We start from the raw sequence: 21,780 nt of genomic DNA, 5'->3' as shown, positions 1-21,780 counted from the left end.
CTCCCACACAGCTGTGAAGGACCCCGACGGCACCCAGAGTCATCAAATAATTAGGTGATGGATCTCGAGTATTTGTTACCTTTATTTTTAACGTAACTTATTTAACTAAGTTTACATAATTTACGTTTTAATAATGGCCATGTTACCAGCCAGCTCACAAAGTTCCTGAAAATTTAACAATCCGCTGTTGTAGGCTGACTCCATAACATCCCTGTGATAAACCCTTCCGGTGCCGCCCAGATCAAGACAAAGAACATTCCCAGCTCCCCAGGAGGCTCCCCCCTGCCACCACCCCGGCCACCACCATCCTCACTCCGTCTCCGTCACCTTCACCAGAGGTCGGCTTTGCTTCTTTGTACCTGTCCTGTATCTGGAGCCACACAGTGTTCATCTTCTGATCTTTCTTTCACTCTGAAGGCTGGTGAGTCATCCACATTGCTGTATTGTAGCCAGTTTTTTTTTTTTTTTAAATCACCGTGTACTTACGTGATGATATCAACTTACGACACGTTGTCCACTCTATTGATGAATATCTGCGTTGGTTCCAAGTTTTGGCAATTGTGAATAAAGCTGCAAAGTACATTCTTATATGTCTTTTGGTGGAACCATTTCTCTTTATTCTCCTGATTCACAGGGGAGCTAATGGATGGGACACATACGTACGTCCTAGGAATCATCCCCACCCCTATGCATGCACCCACACACGCGTGCACGCATGCACACACCAGGTTATATTAAAAAAAAAAAAAATTACCAAGGGGAATACCTGACCTGTTTCCCAAAAAAATCTACATTTGTGTAAAATGCGATTTTAACATCTTACTAGAGAAAAATGGTTGTCTTAATTACAAAATCTTAAAAAAATTGGGAAAAAAAAAAAAAAAAAAAACGCTAATTAGCCCATGTAGCTCCCTGGAGGAAACTTTCATTCTTGCTTGCTATTTGGCTTGAATCTTAAAATTAGGGCTTCAAACCCGTTCATTCAAGTTCGAACCCCAGCTGAGAATTTGCATTTCCACCGGATAAACCGAATTGGAATCTACAGTTTAACAAGATCCCCAGGTGGCTCTTATGTATGATAAATTTTAAGAACCACAACTTTACTAGCGGTTCCCAGAATCGGTCCCTAACCAGCTGCATTAGCATTAGAAATGAATAGGTTTGAAGCCCTGCTTAAAATATGACTCTGCCAATGTGATGCCAAGGCTTCGAATTTTATGTAGGAATGGGGTCACCTGAAGGAGCAGCTGAAGACCCCTGTACGTCTGACAACAGGCATGTTATGCGATTTACTTACATGAGATTGTGAACCACAGGTACCAACAACACAGAACCTGACGGGTATGTCCGTGACACATGCTATGGAGCCCCGGGTCGGAGTGGCCAGCAACACAGAACCTGACGGATATGTCCGTGACACATGCTATGGAGCCCCGGGTCAGGGTGGCCAACAACACAGAACCTGACAGATATGTCCGTGACACATGCTATGGAGCCCCGGGTCGGAGTGGCCAGCAGCACAGAACCTGACGGATATGTCCGTGACACATGCTATGGAGCCCCGGGTCGGAGTGGCCAGCAGCACAGAACCTGACGGATATGTCCGTGACACATGCTATGGAGCCCCGGGTCGGAGTGGCCAGCAGCACAGAACCTGACGGATATGTCCGTGACACATGCTATGGAGCCCCGGGTCGGAGTGGCCAGCAGCACAGAACCTGACGGATATGTCCGTGACACATGCTATGGAGCCCCGGGTCGGAGTGGCCAGCAACACAGAACCTGACGGGTATGTCCGTGACACATGCTATGGAGCCCCGGGTCAGGGTGGCCAACAACACAGAACCTGACGGATATGTCCGTGACACATGCTATGGAGCCCCGGGTCGGAGTGGCCAGCAGCACAGAACCTGACGGATATGTCCGTGACACATGCTATGGAGCCCCAGGTCGGAGTGGCCAGCAGCACAGAACCTGACGGGTATGTCCGTGACACATGCTATGGAGCCCCGGGTCGGAGTGGCCAGCGGCACAGAACCTGACGGATATGTCCGTGACACATGCTATGGAGCCCCGGGTCGGAGTGGCCAGCAACACAGAACCTGACGGGTATGTCCGTGACACATGCTATGGAGCCCCGGGTCGGAGTGGCCAGCAGCACAGAACCTGACGGGTATGTCCGTGACACATGCTATGGAGCCCCGGGTCGGAGTGGCCAGCAGCACAGAACCTGACGGGTATGTCCGTGACACATGCTGTGGAGCCCTGGGTCGGAGTGGCCAGCGGCCCGGGCCCGATGTCCTACTCCCGCGGAGCAGGGGGCTTGGCAGGTCCTTCCTCCCTCGCCCCGGGACGTGCTCTGTGGTGGGTGATCCCTGCTGCAGTTTCAGGTCGTGCAGCTCAACAGCAGAGCAGGCCCTGGAACCTGGGCTGCCGACCCCCAGATCCAGCCCAAGTTCCTTGGCTGGGTGCCCTCTGCCCCCAGCACCCAGTGTGAGCCCCACCTGCTTGAAACAGACACGGGGAGGCATCATTCTCAGCTGGTGGGCAAGAGGCTCGGCGGAGGCAGTGCTGGGCACCTGTGGCTGTCCTCTCCCAGGCTCCAAGTGCCACACAGCCAGACAACGGCCCCACTGTCTCCTCCGAGGGGCAGACTCGGGCTGGGCTACTGATGCTCGCTCCCCAGGGGCCAGGGGGTCCCAGGAAACGCAGGGACCCACGGACCTCACCCTCTTTGCCAGTTTGCTTCTTCCGAGAAGCAATGAGAGAAGGGAGACCCCCAGTAGCTGCCTGTTCGTGGGCCCGTGCTCACCCCAGGCAGTAGCGGGACAGGCTGGAAGTCCCAGCCACCCCTCTCAGCAGCCCGCCAAGGACTACACAGAGCCTGGGGCTGTCGTGTCTTTAATATATAATTTTATTTCTGGTTATAGAAACAAATGCTAAGAGGAGAAACAAAAGTTCCCCGTCCAAGTACAACAATTTAATAGATAATAACAGAACAGTTAAAATAAATGGAAAAAAAAGTAGAAATTTTAAACTTTGTTATAGCTTTAAAACGTTAACGTCTGACAATTAGAAATCACATTCAGATCTTGAACTTTTAAAAAAAGTATGGCTCCTTATTAAAAAAATACTGTATCCCATTTGAAATGAAAACCAGCTGGCCCAGTCTCCACTGTGTGACCCGTGCTGGCTGCCCCTTGGCCACCTGGTCAACTCCTCCTAGTCCCCAACTACACTCTCCTGCACACAGCGGTCACCCACCGACGTTGTGATGCCACCTGACATGCGAGAGAGCCTAAATTTCCACTTTATAGGATACCGCAGCTTCTTAAAGCACTGATTATTAAACAGATTGTGAGAAATACTTTAGACAGCCACAAAAAAGAAGCGCACACGCACGCGCATACACACACACACCCCTAACAATACCTCCCCCCCAAATTGTTTTTACAGGAGAATTCTCATTCAGATCAGAAGCAGGAAATCTCAGAACCAGCTTTAGCCCCTCCTCAGGCTGGGGACACAGTGGTGGCCCCATGGTCTTCCGACACGTTTAGCTCGCGAGCCTGCACGTGGCGAAATCTAAGGGGACAGTCTCTTCTCGTTCCTCCCCACCCTTCCTCCTGAAACTGCAATCAAGCCACATAAATTAAGGTACACTAGGTATTCAAAGCCTTTCCTGAAAGGAAGTGAGGAAGGAAGGGAGGGAAGGAGGAAGGTGTCAAACCTAAAATATCTGATTTTAAATTTTAAAAAGTTTAGCGTTAAAAGAAAAATCTGGACCAGTCAGACCAAAAGTCAAGAGGCTGGGGCTTAGGAGGCCGTGGGCACAGCTCTGATATCCCCCAGGCCAGCTGACCTCGTGCTGGAGATGGTCCACCCCAGGGTCCGGTCAACGGGCTCAGAAGCTCGTGAGAGGGTTCCCAAAGCTCCCCTGACTACAGAGAACAGCCTGGAAGGGCAAGTGCTACCGAGCAGGACCTCGACTGGACCGGCACCTCCGCACTCCCTGGGGCGGGGGCTTGGAAGGCATGTCAAGGAAAGTCCCACCAACAGCAGTCCAGGGGGCCGCAGCCCTTCCGAGAAGGGGGTTTACTGGGCCAGGAAGAGCCCACGGCAGAGATGGCTGAGGGTGAAAGTTAACAGGGAGTTTTTTTTTTTTTCAGTCAGTGAAATGTGCCCACGTTCTACCTGTTCAGAGGTGATGCCCAGGGCTGTACCCCAGAACCCCATCCTTCTAAGCTGCTCTCATCCGGGGCTTTAGGATGGAGCAGGCATGACCACCAAGACCTGACTACACCCACTCCCAGGCAGGACTCCGGCCTCACAAGGCCAGGGAGAGCCGGTACCCTCCAGGTGCATGGCCACCCCACCACCGCAGGAGGGACGGTGCCTCCCCCCGGCCCCGCACACAGTCCCTACAACTTCTCCCCTGTACACTGTCCCCCGTCCCTACCTCACTCCCACATACCATCCCCCTCCCCCCCAGAGTGCCATCCCCACCTCTGCCTCATGGAGCACCACCATCTCCTCACCCCACACACCATCCCCTGGCCTGCGCACCGTCCACACCACCTCTCCCCTGCGCACTGTGTGCCCCTCTCCCCCATTCACCTCCCCCCCACCCTGTCCCCCCCTCCCAGAGTACCATCCTCACTTCTCCCCCACACCCCACTGCAGCAGCAGCTTCTGGTCCTCCAAGAAAACGTCCTGCAGCAGACCCCTGCGAGAACATAAGTGCTGGACGAGAGAACCGTGTCCTGAGCATTGAAAAACCTTAACATGGAAAGTCAGGGCTGGGGCCAGGGTCTAGGAACTAAAGGCAAGTATAAAGTACGGGGACACGGACAGTGGTCGAGGGCCACCACTGCACCTATCTGCTCCCTCAAAGAACCAAGACGTGGGGGCCCCCTCCCCCCACCAACTGGTCCCGGAAGCCTGGTCCTGTCTTCATAGCAGCTCCCAGGGGAACATTACGTTATTCTTAAGCCATGATATTGCGTCTGGGCAGAGGTATCACGGGTTGGGAGGGGCTCACAACCAGGCTTTGGGCAAACACATTCCACTCTGAGCCAAAACCAGGAGGATGGCCCAGTCTGGGCTTCCGGCAGCTTCCTCCCACCCCATGGACCAGGCTGCCCTCAATGCTCCGGGGCTCTTCCTGTCTGCAAAGAGTCTCACAGCCATCTTGTAGCTTATTCTAGAACAAGCAGTGCGCCATTCAGCACTGGAATGAGCCAGAGCCAGCCGTGTCCCTGCACACGGACTGTCTCCCTCTCAGCCACCCAGAAGTGCACAGCCTCCTCAGGGGCCAACTTCTTTCTCCTGCCTCCCCTCAGGAGGGCCCGGAGCACAGAGGACAACCCTGGGCATCCAGGGTGGATGGAGACGGTAAGTGCAAAAAAGAATCAGCAACTTCAAAGGAGAAACAAATCCTCACCGCTCCCACTGGACTTACTTCTAAAAGCTACAGGGAGCCCTTTCTTCTTTTCTGACGCTTTCTCACATTCGATACCAGTCCTTTTTTTAAACAAGGTCTGTTCTTTGTGTCTATAAAGACAGAAGCTAACCATGTGCCAGAAAAACACCAAAGCCAGAAGACCGTCCTCCTCCTTCTGAGCTGCCCAACAAAGGTACAGAGTTGTTACATCACAGCCCGCATGGAGAGTCCCGTCTCAGCCCCAAGATATTCCCGGGCTGTCCTTTTCATTTCAGCAGAAATGAGAGTGAACGGGACATGGCCCGTGCCCTTGAGCCTGCCTCACAGCCCACTGAGGTGCAGACAGGGGCCCGGGGGCTGTGAGAGCCATCTGTCCACAGGAAGCGAGGCACCACCTGGTCGCTTTCCCCCGGCTCCAGAAACAGCGTGTCCATCTAAGGGTCACACGTAACTCAGGAATTCATCTTCACCTGTCAGATTTGGCTTTGCTGTTATATCGAAAAGAAAGAAAATGCAAACAGCAAGCCCCCCATTAGGCACAACCAGGCCATCAGGAGGGTGGCTGACCTGTGTGCTCTGGAGTCAGCTCCCCAGGGGCCACAGTGCCTGAGAGTAAAGCAAGTGTGAGTCCCCAGCAGGACCATGGGGGCAGAGGGAAGGCACTAGCTGGGTCACCCACCCCCGCAGTCCAGGAAGAACAATGCTCCAGCGCTGCACACACTGTGGAATGAATGGCCACCCCTGACGTGGGGGTTCTCCTGGCCCCTTTGCTCAGGGCTCCTGGAGGCCATCACATGCTCAGCTCTGGGGTGCTGGGCAGCCTCTTTGGCTGGGGCTGCCTCTCCTCTGGGCACTGGCCCTTCCAGGGCCTTCTGGCTCTTGGTTCCAGGTCAGGTTGTGGAACCAGCCGGGCAGGCAACCTGGCCAGTGACCAAGCCCCTGTCAAGAAGCTCCTTATTTACGAACCACCGAGGCCTCACCCCCTGGCCCCACTCTAGGTCTGAACTGACTCCACAGGACCCATCCCCTAACCCTTTGCTCCTCTTGGGCCCAGCAAAGCTAAGACTGCAGACCCTGCGCAGGGCAGCCTCCCATGGGCCCTTGGCCTCTGTGACCCCTGTCCTGTCACTCTCTCCTCCTGAACCATAGCTGGTGTATGGAGCTGGCACTCCTAATGGACAGAAACCAAACTTGCCAATGTCAGGAAAGCAAACGGTCAGATTGGGCAGAGGCCAAAACTCCTTGAGCTGTCTGTGGCCACTCCAGGTGTCCCCTGCAGACTGTACCAGCTCTCACAGGTGGCGCACCCAGGCAGTCACCCAGCCTAGAAGCACATGCCACCCCTGCAGGTGCCACAGGCAGCATCAGGAGGGCACCAGGAGACACAGAAGCACAGCAGGGGAACCAGAAGCACCGTCCAGGCCCTGGGCTGTGAGGCCACGGATCGGGAAATGTCGCTGCAGGGCGGACGTTCACACAGAACACAGATGCATAGGAGGCGCAGAGCACACCCCCATTCAATGGTGGCCTCGACCTCAATGACACACTCACACACACTGACACCAGCCCGTCCCCTCCCCTCTGAGCTTTACCGTTGGCAATGGGAGTGGACGCCACATAGAAGCTCATTTCCATCTAAAGTTTAGTGCCATAGAAATGACCGGTCTGAGGGTCTGAACAACAGCCCGGAAGGCGTGCCCCCCCCACTCAGCAGAGGGAGTGCTGGGGGGCCTTGATGCCCATGGTGGGGGCCAAGGTGGCCTCAGTGATGCTGGCTGTGTGGACATCAAGGTAGGCAGAGCCCTGCAGCCCGCAACCTGCAGGGACCGGCGCCCGGTCGCACCCAGCTGAAAACATCCAACTTGCCTGCAGCTCCTTAAAACCATTTTAAGCCAGAACAGCCCGGCCCGAGGCTACTCTTGTGTGACTGTCTGCTCTGCCCCTCAGCTGCCTCCAAAGGAAAGCCTGGTGGCCCAGCACTCGGGGAGAGGACAGGTGGGCTCCCAGAGAAGCCTGTTTCTTCCAAGATTCCCAGGCTTGCTTAGATTGTGATGTTGCTGTCTCTGGTTGTGGCCACAGCTGTAAGAATCAATGCCAGAAAGTCTGGCAGTCTTCGGATCAACTTTTACACAGACGTACCCACTGTTTCCTGAACACGCTCTCCAGGGGCAGCTGAGGGGCTTGCGATTCTACCCCAAACCGGCTACAAGTATGTTGGCCTGGGCTTGGCCTACTCGTGGGGCCTGGACCTCAGGGGCAGTGGGGTGCAGGAGGCCATCCGAGGAACTGGGAGGGCGTGGTCTCTCACCACGTTACGACAGGACTCAACAACCAGTGACGTGGGCTGGGGTAGGCACACTACCTCCACGCTGCTCCAGGAGGTAGTTTCCTTCCTGCTGACTCGGGGCCCTGGTGCTTTTAGGCAGAAGAGACAACTCTGACTTCTAACAGCAGGCAGGCGCTGGGCATAAGTGAAACTGATTTGGCTGAAGGGCAGAATGACCAGGTCCCACTGCAGGTGTGGCCCTGGCCTCAGGCACAGAGCCAGGCTGCTGCTCGTCCCCGTCAGAGCGACCCCGCCAATGTCCTTGTGGCCCTCTCTTCCACTTCGAGCCAGTAACCTCCTTTTACCTCCAGTACCAGGAGCCCCAAATTTGAGCTGATGCGACGTGAGGGTGGGGGGCCCTGGCCTACCGGCTTGGGCTGACCTTCCACCTTGTCTTCCTCGGAGTTCACACAGAGGCAGGTCCACCCCTGAGGGGACGAGGCCAGCAGGTGCCCGACTGACACCGTGAACCATCCATGAAGGAGCCTTAGAAACACGTGTTTGCCTCTGCCTTGCGACTGCACCTGAATTCCATGCTGACACGTAACACGGAGTGTGTGGGGTCCGAGAGCCACATCAGACCCCAGGTTAATGCTGACAGCTCTGAGGCATCCCACGCCATCAGAAGCAGGGCAACCTGCTGTGCCCTGCCTGTGTCTTTGCTCCTGAGTGCAGCCTCGTGGGCCTGCTGTGGCCAGGCCACATCCGTCCCTCCAGTGCTGTGTAGTCTTCCGGATGACACTCCTTCCGTGCCCACTAAGCTGAGAGGACGGGGGTGCCGGGTCGTGGACAGAGGGCAGCCTGCTCCTCACAGCAGATCTGCTGGGGTACATTCCTCGGATGCTGGACTACAACCTTCCCCTCTGTGCCCCCGAGAGCCAGGCTGGGGGAAGAGAAGGTGTGAAGGGAGAAGAAGAAAAGAATTTCCAGAACCATACAATCGGTTGTCTGAATGTGTTTATGTTTGTGTTTGACCACGGGGAGGGCAGAATAAAAGGAGGAGCAACCGCATGTCCTGGGTGTGTGGTGGGTTGCTCCTTACACGTTGGGCACTGCGGACTCCAGGCTGCATTGCCCACACACGTCCGTGGGAGCAGCGGGCTCGGCCGCACCCCCGCTCCAGATCCACAACATGGGGCTGTCACTCTCCGGAGCCTGGGCCCTGGGGGCCAGTGGCCGCGATCACGCCGGCTTGTGCGGCAGCTGTCCCACCGGGCTCCTCCACCCGGGATCGCTTGACCTCGGGCTCCCCAGTGGGGGAGACGGCAGCAGCGGGGGCAGCAGTGGTGGGGGTGGCAGCCGCTGTGACCACAGCTGGTGGCTCCTCAGGCCCCACCTCGCACACGCGGGTCACCACCACAGGAGTTGACGAGCTGGCCTGGGCCGCGAGGAGCTGCAGGGGGCTTGTAAGGGCTGGGGGAAGAAACAGGCTGTGAGTGGGGGCCAGCAAGGACCAGCACCTACCTTCCCAAGCACAGGCCACATCACCTGCTGGAGGGCAGCGTGTCACCCTCCCGGCTGAGGCCACGGCCCCTCACACCCCCACACCAAGCCCTCAGGCCCGCAGGTCAGGTAGAGGAAGGTGAGGTCTGTATGTGGCAGCGATCCCTGCCCTGCCTGACCCCTGCTCCCCAGTCCCCTCCCCTGCTCTCACTGCTCCGTGCATGCTGTGTGTAAGAGCCCAAGATCCTGGATACCCCGACCTGTCTGTGTGCCACTGCCCCCTCAACCTACCCGCCTTTCCCCGTGCCAGCCACCACGAGAAGGCTCGCTCCTGGCTCCTTTGTGCCTCCTCACAGAAGTGCCACCTGCCCTGAACTCCACACCCACTTAAGCCCTCCCACACATCTGCTGTCCAGTGGCTGCAGCTCTGACTTCCTCCTGCTGACCCCCTTCCCGCCGCAGGCCTCGGGTCCTGTGGGCTCTGCCTCTGTCCCTGGCACTCTCTGCTGAGCCCACCCCCTGGGCCTCACCGTAAGCGCTGCTGGCCAGGCCGCTGGTGGGAGCAGCGTGCTTCCCGTTCTGGGTGACTGCCCGTACCGGCAGGTGGTGCTGCCCAAGGGTCACCGGAGTGGCTGGCTGCAGTATGGTGACTGTGTGTCCGGGGACGCCCGGGGCCATCTGGCTGGCCACCGTCTGGATGACACGGCTAGCTGCAGGGATGGTGGCAAAGGCGATGGTGGGCTTCTCCTCCAGGCCTAGAGGATAGGACATGCATCAGACCCGACTCCTGGTGGCTATGTGTTTTGGCTGCGCAGCAGGCAGCCTGCAGGCACTAGGCTGGGGGCTCCCAGCAGCCTGGCTCTCAGAAAGGAAGCTCACTGATGAAATGTGTTTTCAGATAAAGATGATGAATAGGCTTTAGAAAAAAGTTTGAACACCTTGAACTTTAGCCACCTCAAATTTAATCTGAGAAAAAAAATACAATATTTGAAATGAAGTGATTTTACCATTGTAACTTAGTCTTTTACCAAAATGCATTTTCCATTGTGACAGTATTAAGAGATTTCTGAGAGATGAAGCCAATGGTGGGATAACCAAAAGCAGGTTCTGCTCAACGTAAGGGCCCAAGAGGGCTCCACAGTGCAGGCTGCATCTCAGTGTTTGCCTGCTCACTCCCAGACCCAGGACTCTGCAGCATGGGCTGCGTCTCAGCAGTGTTTACCCGTTCACTCCCAGACCCAGGTTTCTATGTTCTGCTGGAAATGCCGCTGAGAGGCTCCTCTCTGGGACCCAAGGAGCCACCTTCCCAGGGCTGCCCTCCTCCCTCAGAAAAAGTTACATTCCACTGGATGCACAACCCACAACTTCACTCCATGTCCCGTTGAGGTGAAAACGAAATCCAAGGAAGTGCCACATGTCAGTGGCGCTCCCAGACAGCTGGGGACAGCTCAGGAGAAGAGTCAGCATGGATGTAGAAGGACAGACCCCTAAAGCCCCTGCCACCCTGGAACCCCCAGGTCTTGACCCTGACTAAAGTTCCCTGAGACCCGAACTGCACGGGCTTCCTGACCATGTTACCTCTGGCCTCGCTGCCCAGGTCCAGCACAGCCGTGCCTGGGGCGTCGTGGGCACTGCTGGGCATGCCCTGGCTAGCCAGGATGTAACCATTGGTGGAGCTGGCGGACGTGGTGACCACCCTGACCATGGTGACGGTCGGCGCCTGCTGCACCACATGGATCGCGTGGCCTGAGGGCTGCTGGGAGGCCACAATGGAGGCCGGCATGTAGGCGACGGGCTTGGCGACCAGGCTGGACGGCCGGGGTGGCACTGCCATGATGACTGGCTGGGCGCTGACTGGCGAGCCTGGGTACAGAAGGGGCGCGTCAGGCTGTGGCGGGGCCGAGAGCAGCTCCCGGCCCCCTCCCACCGTGCCGAGTCCTGCTGCCTTTGACACAAGGACAGACACGGTCCTCACCAGGCGCACTTTGAGAATACCGGTACTCAGGAACAGACGCTAACTTTGACCCAAAATCCGGATCGTGTGGAATGGGTGAGCCTTCCCGGGACAGACACTCTGGGGTCTGCAAGCCACTGGAGCGCGGAGACACGAGCCCAGGGTGGGTGGGCGAGGCAGGAGCACTCCTGGGGAAAAAGACCATAGCTGTCAGTCTGACTTGAGAGAAGGACAGTGAACAAAACACCAACACGTCCTTCCCTCGGCCCCTACGACATGTACCACTCCAAAACTCCTGGCAGCGACAACCTGCCCTGACACAGAGACCTGGCATTTAAAGCCCCACTAAACGTGGGCTGTTTGTGGCTTCCAACAGGAGCGTGTATTTACTCAAAGGCCCACCAATCTCCTGGGATGTGGCCTGGCTTCTGTAGGGACCGTGGCTGCGTGCAGGCACAGTGAGCTTAAGAGGGCACAAGGAGCCTGGAGCACCATGGCATGACAGCACGCATCGCTGTCAAGCTGCCGCCACCGTCTCGCCCTCGTCTGTCCCTGCACCTTACGGGGTCTCCTCCCACCCAGAGCCTGGCTCCACCAGAATGGCTGTAACCATACCCTGCTGACGTTCTTCACGCTTCTAAACACCGCTCGTGCCGCTCCGCCCGCGTCAGGTTCTAAGAACTTACATGCTGGAGGAGTTAGCGGTTTGCTCACTACCTTCCTTGACTACCACAGAGGCTCGTCAGTCCCTAGGCATTCTCTCGGGCGAGGGTTGAATTTTTAAGTGCCCAAAACAACACTGTAAATCTAAACACAATCCTCTGTCCTGGGCGCTGCGCTCCCCCACAGCCTGCAGATGCTGAGCCAGTGCAGAGCAGGGCTTACCTGGATGACAGGGGCCCGAAGGGGGTCCGGAAGCAGGAGACGCCTCTCTGCCTCCGTTTCCGGAATGCCTGCTCCACGAGTTTGGCTTCTGAGGCAGGGTCTATTCGCCAAAAAGAACCCTTCCCAGGCTCCTCCTGGGAACGTGGGACTTTGATAAAGTAACGGTTCAGAGAGAGGTTGTGTCGAATGGAATTCTGCAGGGAAGCAGACAGGTCCACCATGACTGCGCAGATCGGCAAACAAACCTCCGCCTAGCCCATGCCCCTGATGCCAAATGATCCAGAGACACGGCTACAGAGTCACAAAGGGGCCTGAAAACAACAGACGTGAGAACTAAAGGGAAAGCACGTTATGCATATCACGGCATCAGCCCTCGGTGCTGGTGTACTGGCTTCACTGGCAAACCGCAAAGCACAGTGGTGGTTTTTCCCTATCAAAATCCAGCACAGGACTACAGAGGAATCCTGACCAAAAGGGGAGACAATGTGGACCAGAAATTCAAATCCCTGGACCATGGAGACTGGATGACCCCCACAAAATAATTGCCCTGAGATAATCTTTAAACCTTAAACTAAAATGACTCCCTTGAAGTAATCTTTAAATCAAAACAACAGTTTAGCTTAACTAGAAAAGAATGTCTGCCTTGAGCGTTGTGGTCTTTTAAAGAACTATCTACATGAGATCAAATTAACAACAACTCGAAAGGTTAGGTAAGAAGCTTAGGGGACAGTGACTTTGTGTTGATGATGGTAAAACAATTTGGAAAAGAATATAGAGAAAGGTAGCACAATTTGAAGAATGTCACTGAACTGTACATGTGGAAATTGTTGAACTGATCTGTTTTGCTGTTTATCTTCAAAAAAACAAAAAAAAATCCAACACGGGAGCATTGCCATTCTTGACAGAGAAAGCAAAAAGAAAGACATGCCCTGATCTGGGAGCATGTCAAGAGAAAGAAAAGACCGGATCGAGCAGCACTCAAAATGACTACTGAATAAATCAGTGAACTGAAAACATCAGCTATAGATAAAACGTCAATGAGCACAACATGCAGACAGCGGTACTTCTGTCCTCGGCAAGAGACCATCGTTCATGCAGACATACTGTATATAAACAACGCAGATGGTACACTTCTAAACTAGCACAGGATTACAGAATACACAGCAAACACAGACATGTAACCTGGTATATTCCAATCTTCATGTTTCCGGACATCAGAAGGGGGAACACTAACCACTGATGCAAACTTGACACAAATGTTAAGCCCTTGGCTGCTAACCGAGAGGTCATCTGGTCAAACCCACCCAGTGGCTCCAAGGCAGAAGAGGCCCGACGACCTGCCCAGATTACCGCTAGAAAACCCTTCGGGGAAGGTCTGCTCTGTCACGTGAGGTCGCTATGAGTCAGAATTGACTTGATGGCACCCCATCAATAACAACCCAAACTTAGGAGGATGTTAGACTTGGTACAGCTGCAGCTCTAACACACTTTAGCCAGACCACCATAATCAACGGGGACATCCCCTGTCCCTTTCCAGGTTGCTTTTAGGCAGAGCGGCATTCCTGCCATCGGTCCAGCGAGGTCGGAGGGCACCCAGCCTTACCTGCCAGCCCTTGTCAGCGGTCCGGTAGTAGGGGTAATGCTTGGTGATGTGGGCATAGATCCCGCTTAGTGTCAGCTGTCTGTCCTGGGCCGAGGAGATGGCCTGCACAATGAGCTGCGCATACGAGTAGGGGGGCTTTGACTCGTCCTGCAGAGAACAGAGGACAAACACGGTGTTAGCTGGAGAATGTCCCATGGTCCCAATGACTCATGATATAGAGTCAAGTCTTCCCACCAGGATGTGTAAGTCTGGTTACATCAATCCCAATGACACCCTCAGTGGGCTTGCACCAAACTAGGAAGAGCCGTGCCTGCCTCACAGGAAGGAAAAATTAGGTCTTCCTCATAATTTCATTCTGAGGTGTCTCATCTCCTCTACCAACTGATTAAAAACCATTGCTATCAGCTGGGCATGAGCCAAGACACGAGGTCATATGGAAGATACCTGCTGCTCCTCTCAGAGGCTGTAATTAAGCCTCTCAGAAGCAGGTCTGTCAACAGCAGACGGAATAAGGACACAGTCAGGAGGGGGTATCACTCATGGGTACCAAGGACAAGTCATCAGCAAATGACCAAAGTACATTATGCAGGCATGGTAAGGACAGAAAATGTCCGTGGTTGTTATGGATTGCAGTGAGTCCCCCCAGTTCTAACCCTCATACCTGTAAACATGACCCTGCTTGGAAATAGGGGTTTCTTTTGTTATGTTAATAAGGACATAAACAGTAACTTAGGTCCTCAACCTGACCTCCTCTGAGTTGTAAACAGCAAAAGAGAGACGGGGGGGGGGGGGGGGGGGGGGGGAGGCGGAGACGGGAACGGGAAGGGACAGCTCATGCTGAGGACCTGTCTACCACCCCCCTGAACGCCAGGGATCGCTGGAAGCCACTGGAAGCTCAAATAGACCAGGGAGGCCCCTCTCCCTAGAGCCACACCCTGAATTCTGACTCCCAGCTCCCTGAGCTTTGCGAGAACAAACACCTGCCCCCTGTGGCATTTTGGTTATGGCAATATCAGGAGACTAAGACAGTGGTGCCCGCGCCTATGTGTGGGTGCACAGCGCGCCCTCTGACCTTTGGGCTGTCCCCTCCAGAAGCGTCTGCCTGCTGCTCTGATGCAGCCTTGGCAGCAAACTCCGCGGCCAGCTGCAGGTCCGAGGTCACGTTCTGGACGAAGCGGTAGCCGGAAGACCCTGCGCCACGTGGGCTGGCAGGGCAGGAGTTGGGAACACTGGGGAGAGAGAAGATGCCTTGTGAATCCGCGCTCCTGAGAGAGGCGCTAGGCAGGAGCGGGGGTCAGGAGCCACCGGGAAGAAGGGAAAGGAAAATCTGCACCTTCTGATTCCACACCCATCGCCCTCTGCAGGAGCCCTCTGGACACCAAGACCAGGACTCCAGAGGCTGCAGGCACACTGCATCGCATTGTGGCACTGACTCTGGTCACAGGCCGTGGCTGCCTGGGCTCTGCACAGTCTGGTCCATTGTCCTGTTCCCGGGAGCAGGACCGGCAGGGGTGGCAGTGGGCAGGGTGAGCCTGGTGTGACTAAGAGGTTTCAGCAAGTGCCTCCCCCCAAAGCAGGACCTGAGGAAGGAGCCCCAACTTCAGGCGCTCTGCGGTCAGCCACGCCAGGCACTGAAGGGCTCTTGCAGGGAGGTGGTGGGTGGGCTCTAGGCGGGGGTGGGGGGTGGGGGGGTGGGGAGGCTGGGGGCAGGGCAGTGGTGGAGGGGACAGGCATCTGAGCCCTAAAGCCAGGCCCCTAAAGCCACCGCCACAGGTCTCTGGGTGGCAAAATGGTTGCACACTCAGCTGCTAATTGAAAGGTTAGTAGTTCAAGTCCACCCAGCGGCACTGTGGAAGAAAGTCCTGGTGATCTGTTTCCATAAGATTACAGCCACTGAAAGCCCTCTGGAGCACCGTTCTACTCGGACATTCATGGGGTCACCAGGAGGCTAGTCAACTCCATCAAAATGAGTTTTTGTTTTTTTTTTTCCCAACAGTGACAAGGATGATTGTTCAGTATTCACACTGTCCACAAGGTGGCAGTGTAAGGAAAAGCTTGGGACACAGGACACCCTCGCAGTGATAGTCACAGAATAACTGCACATGGGCACACGTGGTCAGAGGACATGCCCCCACTGGACTGAGGGTAGGCCGTTGGGGGTAGTGACGGGCAGTGACGCACATGGGCCTCCTGGAGACACTATCCCCAGGGAAGAGTCGGCACAACTAAGGAGCTTCCTGTGAGCCACAGCACCCCCTTCGACCAGAACATGGCACAGTTCAGTCTCCTTCCTGTTTTCCTTGGCTGCGGCAGCAGTCCACAGCTGAAAATGACAACCAAGTGAACAGGGTGGAAACAGCTGACGTCCCTTATCTGAGGCTGCTCTGCGTTGCAACCTCTCAACTCAGCCACAAAAAAGACAAATCAAACCCATCACCACCAAGTCTCCTCAGACTCATGACAACCCCATGTGACAGAGTAGAACTGCTCCATAGGGTTTTCTTGGTTGTAATCTGTATGGAAGAAGACTGCCAGGCCTTTCTTCCTTGGTGCAGCTGGGTGGTTTTGAACTTCCAACCTTTCTGTAAGCAGTCGAACACCAACTGTATAAGCCACCAGGGACCTCTCCACTCAACACACACCATTAAGTCCGAGGCAGGGATAGGGCCACCGCCACAGTGACCTCGGCTCCCCCACGAGAACAGAGGCTCCCTGAACACTGTGGCCAGGCCCGCTCCAGTAGGAATTCTTCGTTCAGTTGAGCAATGATAAGTTTGGCCTATTTCCTCTAATTTACTAAGATAGATTTTGGTCATCAAACCACCTCAAAGATTGAACTGTGAAATCATTTCTGTTACAAAATATCCAGAGGAAATCGGTAATCGTTGAAAATTTACATCTGAACCTCAGACGGCAAAACCCAAAGACAGGGCTGTTGCTCCCCAGAGGCTGATTCAAACGGGACGATGAATGAGGCTCAGGCACCTCGTACAGGAGAGAAGGGCACTGCTCCCCCAGGGGCACAGCAGGCCTGGTGCAGGCTGCAGTTCTGGCTCACAGGCCTTTGAGGGGCTGCTGGTCAGGACGGCGTGTGTGTGTTCACAGGGCTCTCCTGGGCTTCAGAGGACCTGACTTCCCAACGAACCCCACTCAGCTGTCCTCTCCTAGCAAGCGGTGCTCGTGCCAAATGAGCCCTGATGTCAAACCTCCATCTAGACAGGAAAGGCAGAGAGTGAGAGACCCTACAGCCCGTGCGTGGCCCACGGCAGAGCTACAAAATGCCCGACTCATGGTTCTGAGTGTTCCAGGCGCTGTTGGGGCGGGGGTGGGGGGTGGGGGGGATAGGGAGGCTGGGGGCAGGGCAGTGGTGGAGGGGACAGGCATCTGAGCCCTACAGCCAGGCCCATACCTTTGGGATTGTTCAGAGGAAAATGAAAACCAACCAACAAACGCAGAGTCTCACATGGACAGTTTCACCCCACTACTGAAAACTCCCTGAGTCATTAATTTGACAAAAGTTCTTAAAAATGAAGTATAAATGCGCACATGTATCTCCTCAGGGGACAGGAAGGAGAAGAGACACTGGGAGAGCCGCTGTTCCCCACACAAGGACGCCCTGAGGCCTGCACGGGGCACCCAGACCCCACAGCCCGAGATCGATTTCACGGGAGACCCTAACAAGGCCTCTGCCTGCCCAGGCCCAGATCTGCAGGAAGTCTGGACTCAGGCAGGGTCAAGGGGCACAGGCCAGATGAAACAACCCCTAAGCCTCACAGAAACGAAGGCTTTCTCTTCCTGATTCAAGGGTTAAAAATGGAAATGAAGTTGGACTTGCACTTTAGACCATTAGTCACTGGTTCCCCCTTTCAGGGAAAAACCCCCCATGTCACGTGTGTCTTGGGTGAGGATGTTTAAGGTGGTCACAGCAGCAAGCTCCTCTCACGGGGTCACCCATCCCCAGGGCAGGCGTGTGTAGATTGGGGCAGAACAGGACTGGCACTGGCCCCCAACAGCCCTGCCCCCCTGTAACCTCTGTGCCTGTCACTGACCCACCTGGCAGAAACACTGTATCAAGTCCACCAGTATCTGAGAAGACCAAGCAGCTTCACAGGAAAAGAAATGTGTCTAAGTCTTACAAGCAGCCCCTGGGTGGTGCAAATGGTTTATGTGCTCGGCTGCTAACCAAGAAGGATGGCAGTTCGAGTCGACCCAGAGGCACCTTGGAAGAAAGGCCTGGTGATCTACTTCCAACAAATCAGCCATTGAAAACCTACAAAACACAGTTCTATTCTGACACACGTGGGGCACCACGAGTTGGCGCCAACTCAAGGGCAACTTGTTCCTGGGCTTTAGAATTCTCTAGCCAGTAAACTATGTAGTGTGGATGGAGAATAAAGATCATTTCCACGGGCGGAAGGCTTTTTTAAAATGTTCCTTTCCCAGGAAGCCACTGGTGGATGTTGTCCAATAAAGCAAAGGAACCAATCAGGACAGAGAGGATTCCTGGGAAGGGCAGAGCTCAAAGGCAGTGGCTCCAGGGGAGGTTTTCACAGTCCAGGGGAAAGCCATGGGCTTAAACAGGAGGAATGGCGACCCACGTGCCATCACAGAGCACAGCCACGCACCTGGGCATCAACAAGAGGGACACAGATTGAACCAAACACAGAAAGGGGGCAAATGTCAACACCAAGGGAAAAAACAGAGCCAAACGTCCAAGACAGACAACGGCAGAGCAGTATCATCATGGCCCAGGTATTATAAAGAAGGTGCTATAACACTGATTAGGCAAACAATGATGCTGTCATCTTATGGGGAGGGTGGGAGAGCTAACTCCTTCACGTCCAGCTAAGGAGTCAGTATGTACTCCACACAATCACGGAACAGCCATGTAAGGCTTTCACTCTGACGTTTGTGGTCAGATCCCAGAAGAAACAGCGAGAGGTTCTGAGAGACTGCCTCTGGGTGTGGGCATGATGGCAAGTTTTTCATCATAGCCTTGCAGACTCATCTGAGTTCTTAAACAATGTGTGTGTATTACATTAATAAAAATAAACTTTAAAAAATTTGAAGGAAATGAATCCATACCACCACTCTTCCTGTGGGCAGCTGATGGACACAACACACGATCCTTTTATATTCTCTGTAGAGAGAATATAGGTTACTGCCGAGATTAAAGGGTATGACATTCACCGGGCCCCTAGCACAGCTCTGAACAGTGTTCTGTTATCATGATTGTTCTTAAAATCCCGTGGCTCCTGACCGTAAAGGGCATACTCTTAACAAAATAACCACATCTGAGAACTCTACCACCTCGGTGTAAGATATTTAGACATTTTGGAAAAGTCCTCTTACTCCCTAGACATGACTGGGATTCTACAAGAAGGTATCACAGCACTGCCTGCAGGAGTGAAAAAATGAAAACCACTCACACATCCCTCAGTAGGGAACTGGCTAACAAACTACGGCGGATCCGTAAGTGGGACATCATGCAGCCACTGAAAACCTGAAGACGTGATGTGACAGGAGAAGGACCATGGATCCTAGAAGATTTTTCTGAGAAGAAATAACAAGGGACAACATGGTAGGTCAATGAAGGAAAATGTTTGGGGAAGGTGACCATGTGAATTGTCCCTGAGAGTGTCATTATGGGAAGTGTGAGTTTTCTGAAATGTAGAGTTTTGTATAAAGCAATATGGTATTCCGTAGTATGAAAAAGCAAATTTAGAGGCATATTTCTTAGGCTACCTTCAATGGCTTTTGTAGCACCTTAACATAAGGCAATGCTGAGAAATCCTGGGAGCTAGCTACAAGACTAAGTTTCTGAACTGCTTAGCTCTGGTGAGCAACAGTCAGCAAGCTGGCCTGCACAGTTCACTGTTCTTCAGATGCAAGGAGGACCAGAGCTGATGCCCCGGCCCTGCAGGTTCGGGGTGCCTGCTGACATCCGTGGCCCCCCAGCCCAGAGTCCTCTGTCCTCTGCTCCCCAGGCTCTTCCGTTAACCCAGCCTGTGAGGTCTGGGAAGTGCTCTCTATCCCACAGCACGTGCCCACACAAAAGCATACACCAGGCTGCCTGGGGTGTACAAGTCAGACAGAACGTGGGTGTGTCCCTCAGGACAGCCCCAGTGAGGTTCACCGAGAGATGCTAGCATCCTGGCCCTGGCTGCCAGCAGAGACAGACATTCGAGCACCCAGGTCACCCGCTCTCAACATTGTGAATCAAAGCACGCCCCTGGGACAGATTCAGGCAGAAGGGAAAATGAACAGGACACATGGGTTTGTTTCAGAGCAGGGGGCCCGACCTTTCTGTGTGGATGAACCTATTTTTATTTCCTCTGAGTTTTCAGACAGGAAGAGGCTCAAGGTCTGGGTGGGGTGGGGGCCACAGGTACAGGAAAGGGACAATGGCCACTCAAGGTGCTTCAAAAGAAAGACCTGGCCATCTGCTTCCAAAAGGTCACAGCCTTGAAAACCCTAAGGAATAGTTCTACCCTGTACATGTGGGTGGTCATGAGTCGGAATTGACTCGATGTCAACTACCACCACCACCACCCCACTCCTGTCTGAAGTCAGGCTGAGAACAGCAGGAAAGGTTACCGCTAGGAACTCTGAAACAGCAGGAGCCCCTCTGAAGGAAGGAGCCAGAGTTTGCAGGAAAAACAAGCCCGTTTCTAATGCAGATCCGGGACCCAAGAACTGACAAACCCAAAGGACCACACAGCGAGAAGGGGCTAATGTCACAGAACAACATCAACTGAGTCAGAGCTGGGCTTCATCTAGCAATAAAGCAGCACTGAGTTTAAGGGCTATGACTAAAAGTTGCTTAAATTTTGAAGTCGGTTGCTTAAACTTAAAAAAAAATATATATATATAATCGTATTTTGTTGTTGAGAATATGTACAGTAAAACATACACCAATTCGACCGTTTCTACATGTACAATTCAATGACACCGACTACCTTCTTTGAGTTGTGCAACCACTCTCACCCTCCTTTTCTGAGTTGTTCTCCCCCATTAACATAAACTCATGACCCCTAAGGTCCCTGTCTAATCTTTGTAGTTGTTGTTGTCAATTTGATTCCATATTGACAGATCTTAAAAGACCATGATGCTCAAGGCAGACATTTCTTACTAGTTAAACTAAACTTTTTTTTTTTTTTTGGTTTTAAGAAGACTTCAGGGGGGTATTTTTGGTTTAAAGATTATCCCAGGGCAATAGTTTCAGGGGTTCATGCACCCTTTATGGCTCCAGAAAGTCTAGAGTTCGTGAGCATTTGAAATGCTGTTCTGTATTTTCCCCCTTTTGATCAGGATTCTTCTATGGAATCTGTGATCAATATGTTCAGTAATGGTAGTCAGGCAACATCCAGTTCTGGTCTCGTGGCAAAGGAGGCAGTTAGCCACACATTCCATATCCTTCTATTCCTGGCTTTCCTTCTTCCTCTGTTGCTGCAGGCGAATAGAGACCAATTAATTATGCCTTGGATGGCCACCTGCAGGCTTTTAAGACCCCGGGCACTAAGTAAGGAACTAGGAGGTGGAACAGAAGCACTAAACACATTACTAGACCAATTAACTGGGATGTCCCATGAAACCATGACCCTAAACCTCTAAGCTAAGAAACCAAATCCCATGAGGTGTTTCGTTGTACATAAGCAGCCTCAGCAGCTAGTTGCTGAATTTTTATTTTTCATGATGCATTGCTTACATTTGCTAAATCCCACCAAATTATCTTCGTTTTTGATCTCCATATTGGAAAAATTTTAAAAAGCCTTTTTAAAGAAATGGTTCCTGAAATCTTGCCATTATGAGTCAAATCAATCACTCTTCCTGGGCAGTGCCTTTTCTCGGGTTTACTTTCAGCTGTTTTCTTAAAACTTAGCTTGGAGGGCACTTTCAGGTGGTTCCTATCCCTGACTGATCAAACTCATTAAATGATTAACCAGTTTATTCTCCCCTAAAAACACTGTAATCCTTTGCAAGAAGAAAAAGGTCAATAAAATGTTGCCTAACGTAGCCGACTTTGTTTCAAAGAGAGTTCATTCAATTTCTGGGTAGAATACTTCAGGGCAGGAAAAAAAGAAAAAACAAAAACCTCCCCCACCCCATCCCGCCACCCACAACAT

The 21,780-nt window shown here is 53.5% G+C and overlaps 1 protein-coding gene and 2 long non-coding RNA genes across 6 annotated transcripts in view; 1 reads left to right on the top strand and 2 right to left on the bottom strand.

Annotated features, from left to right (window-relative positions):
* Positions 1-844: 844 nt before the first annotated feature.
* On the bottom strand, positions 845-2,118 carry LOC126087278 (uncharacterized). 2 transcript variants are annotated; one of them, XR_007519703.1, is made up of 3 exons: positions 2,039-2,118; positions 1,527-1,910; positions 845-1,462 (listed from the first exon to the last, which is right to left on the bottom strand). It is a non-coding gene; the product is annotated as an uncharacterized LOC126087278 (long non-coding RNA). The 2 variants fall into 2 exon arrangements; XR_007519704.1 differs by having other exon boundaries at positions 845-1,398.
* Positions 1,766-3,509, top strand: LOC126087279 (uncharacterized). The gene is made up of 3 exons (XR_007519705.1): positions 1,766-1,821; positions 1,950-2,237; positions 3,457-3,509. It is a non-coding gene; the product is annotated as an uncharacterized LOC126087279 (long non-coding RNA).
* Positions 3,510-4,653: 1,144 nt separating this feature from the next.
* Positions 4,654-21,780, bottom strand: part of FOXK1 (forkhead box K1) — a 68,844-nt gene continuing 51,717 nt past the window's right edge. For 2 of the 3 annotated variants that reach the window (XM_049902851.1, XM_049902852.1), the window contains exons 3-9: positions 14,727-14,883; positions 13,655-13,801; positions 12,052-12,245; positions 11,188-11,354; positions 10,791-11,075; positions 9,743-9,967; positions 4,654-9,182 (exon numbers count right to left, since the gene is read on the bottom strand). In XM_049902851.1, coding sequence (XP_049758808.1) covers positions 8,911-9,182; positions 9,743-9,967; positions 10,791-11,075; positions 11,188-11,354; positions 12,052-12,245; positions 13,655-13,801; positions 14,727-14,883 — 1,447 coding nt within the window. In that variant the 3' untranslated portion in view covers positions 4,654-8,910. The remainder of the gene's footprint in view (positions 9,183-9,742; positions 9,968-10,790; positions 11,076-11,187; positions 11,355-12,051; positions 12,246-13,654; positions 13,802-14,726; positions 14,884-21,780) is intronic. The other variant, XM_049902853.1, reaches the window with a different exon arrangement.

This window comes from Elephas maximus, chromosome 12 (genome assembly GCF_024166365.1).
Source record: "Elephas maximus indicus isolate mEleMax1 chromosome 12, mEleMax1 primary haplotype, whole genome shotgun sequence".
NCBI classification, from domain to species: Eukaryota; Metazoa; Chordata; class Mammalia; order Proboscidea; family Elephantidae; genus Elephas; species Elephas maximus.
Note: the sequence above shows the minus strand (reverse complement) of the source record. Positions and strands in the feature narration are given on the sequence as shown.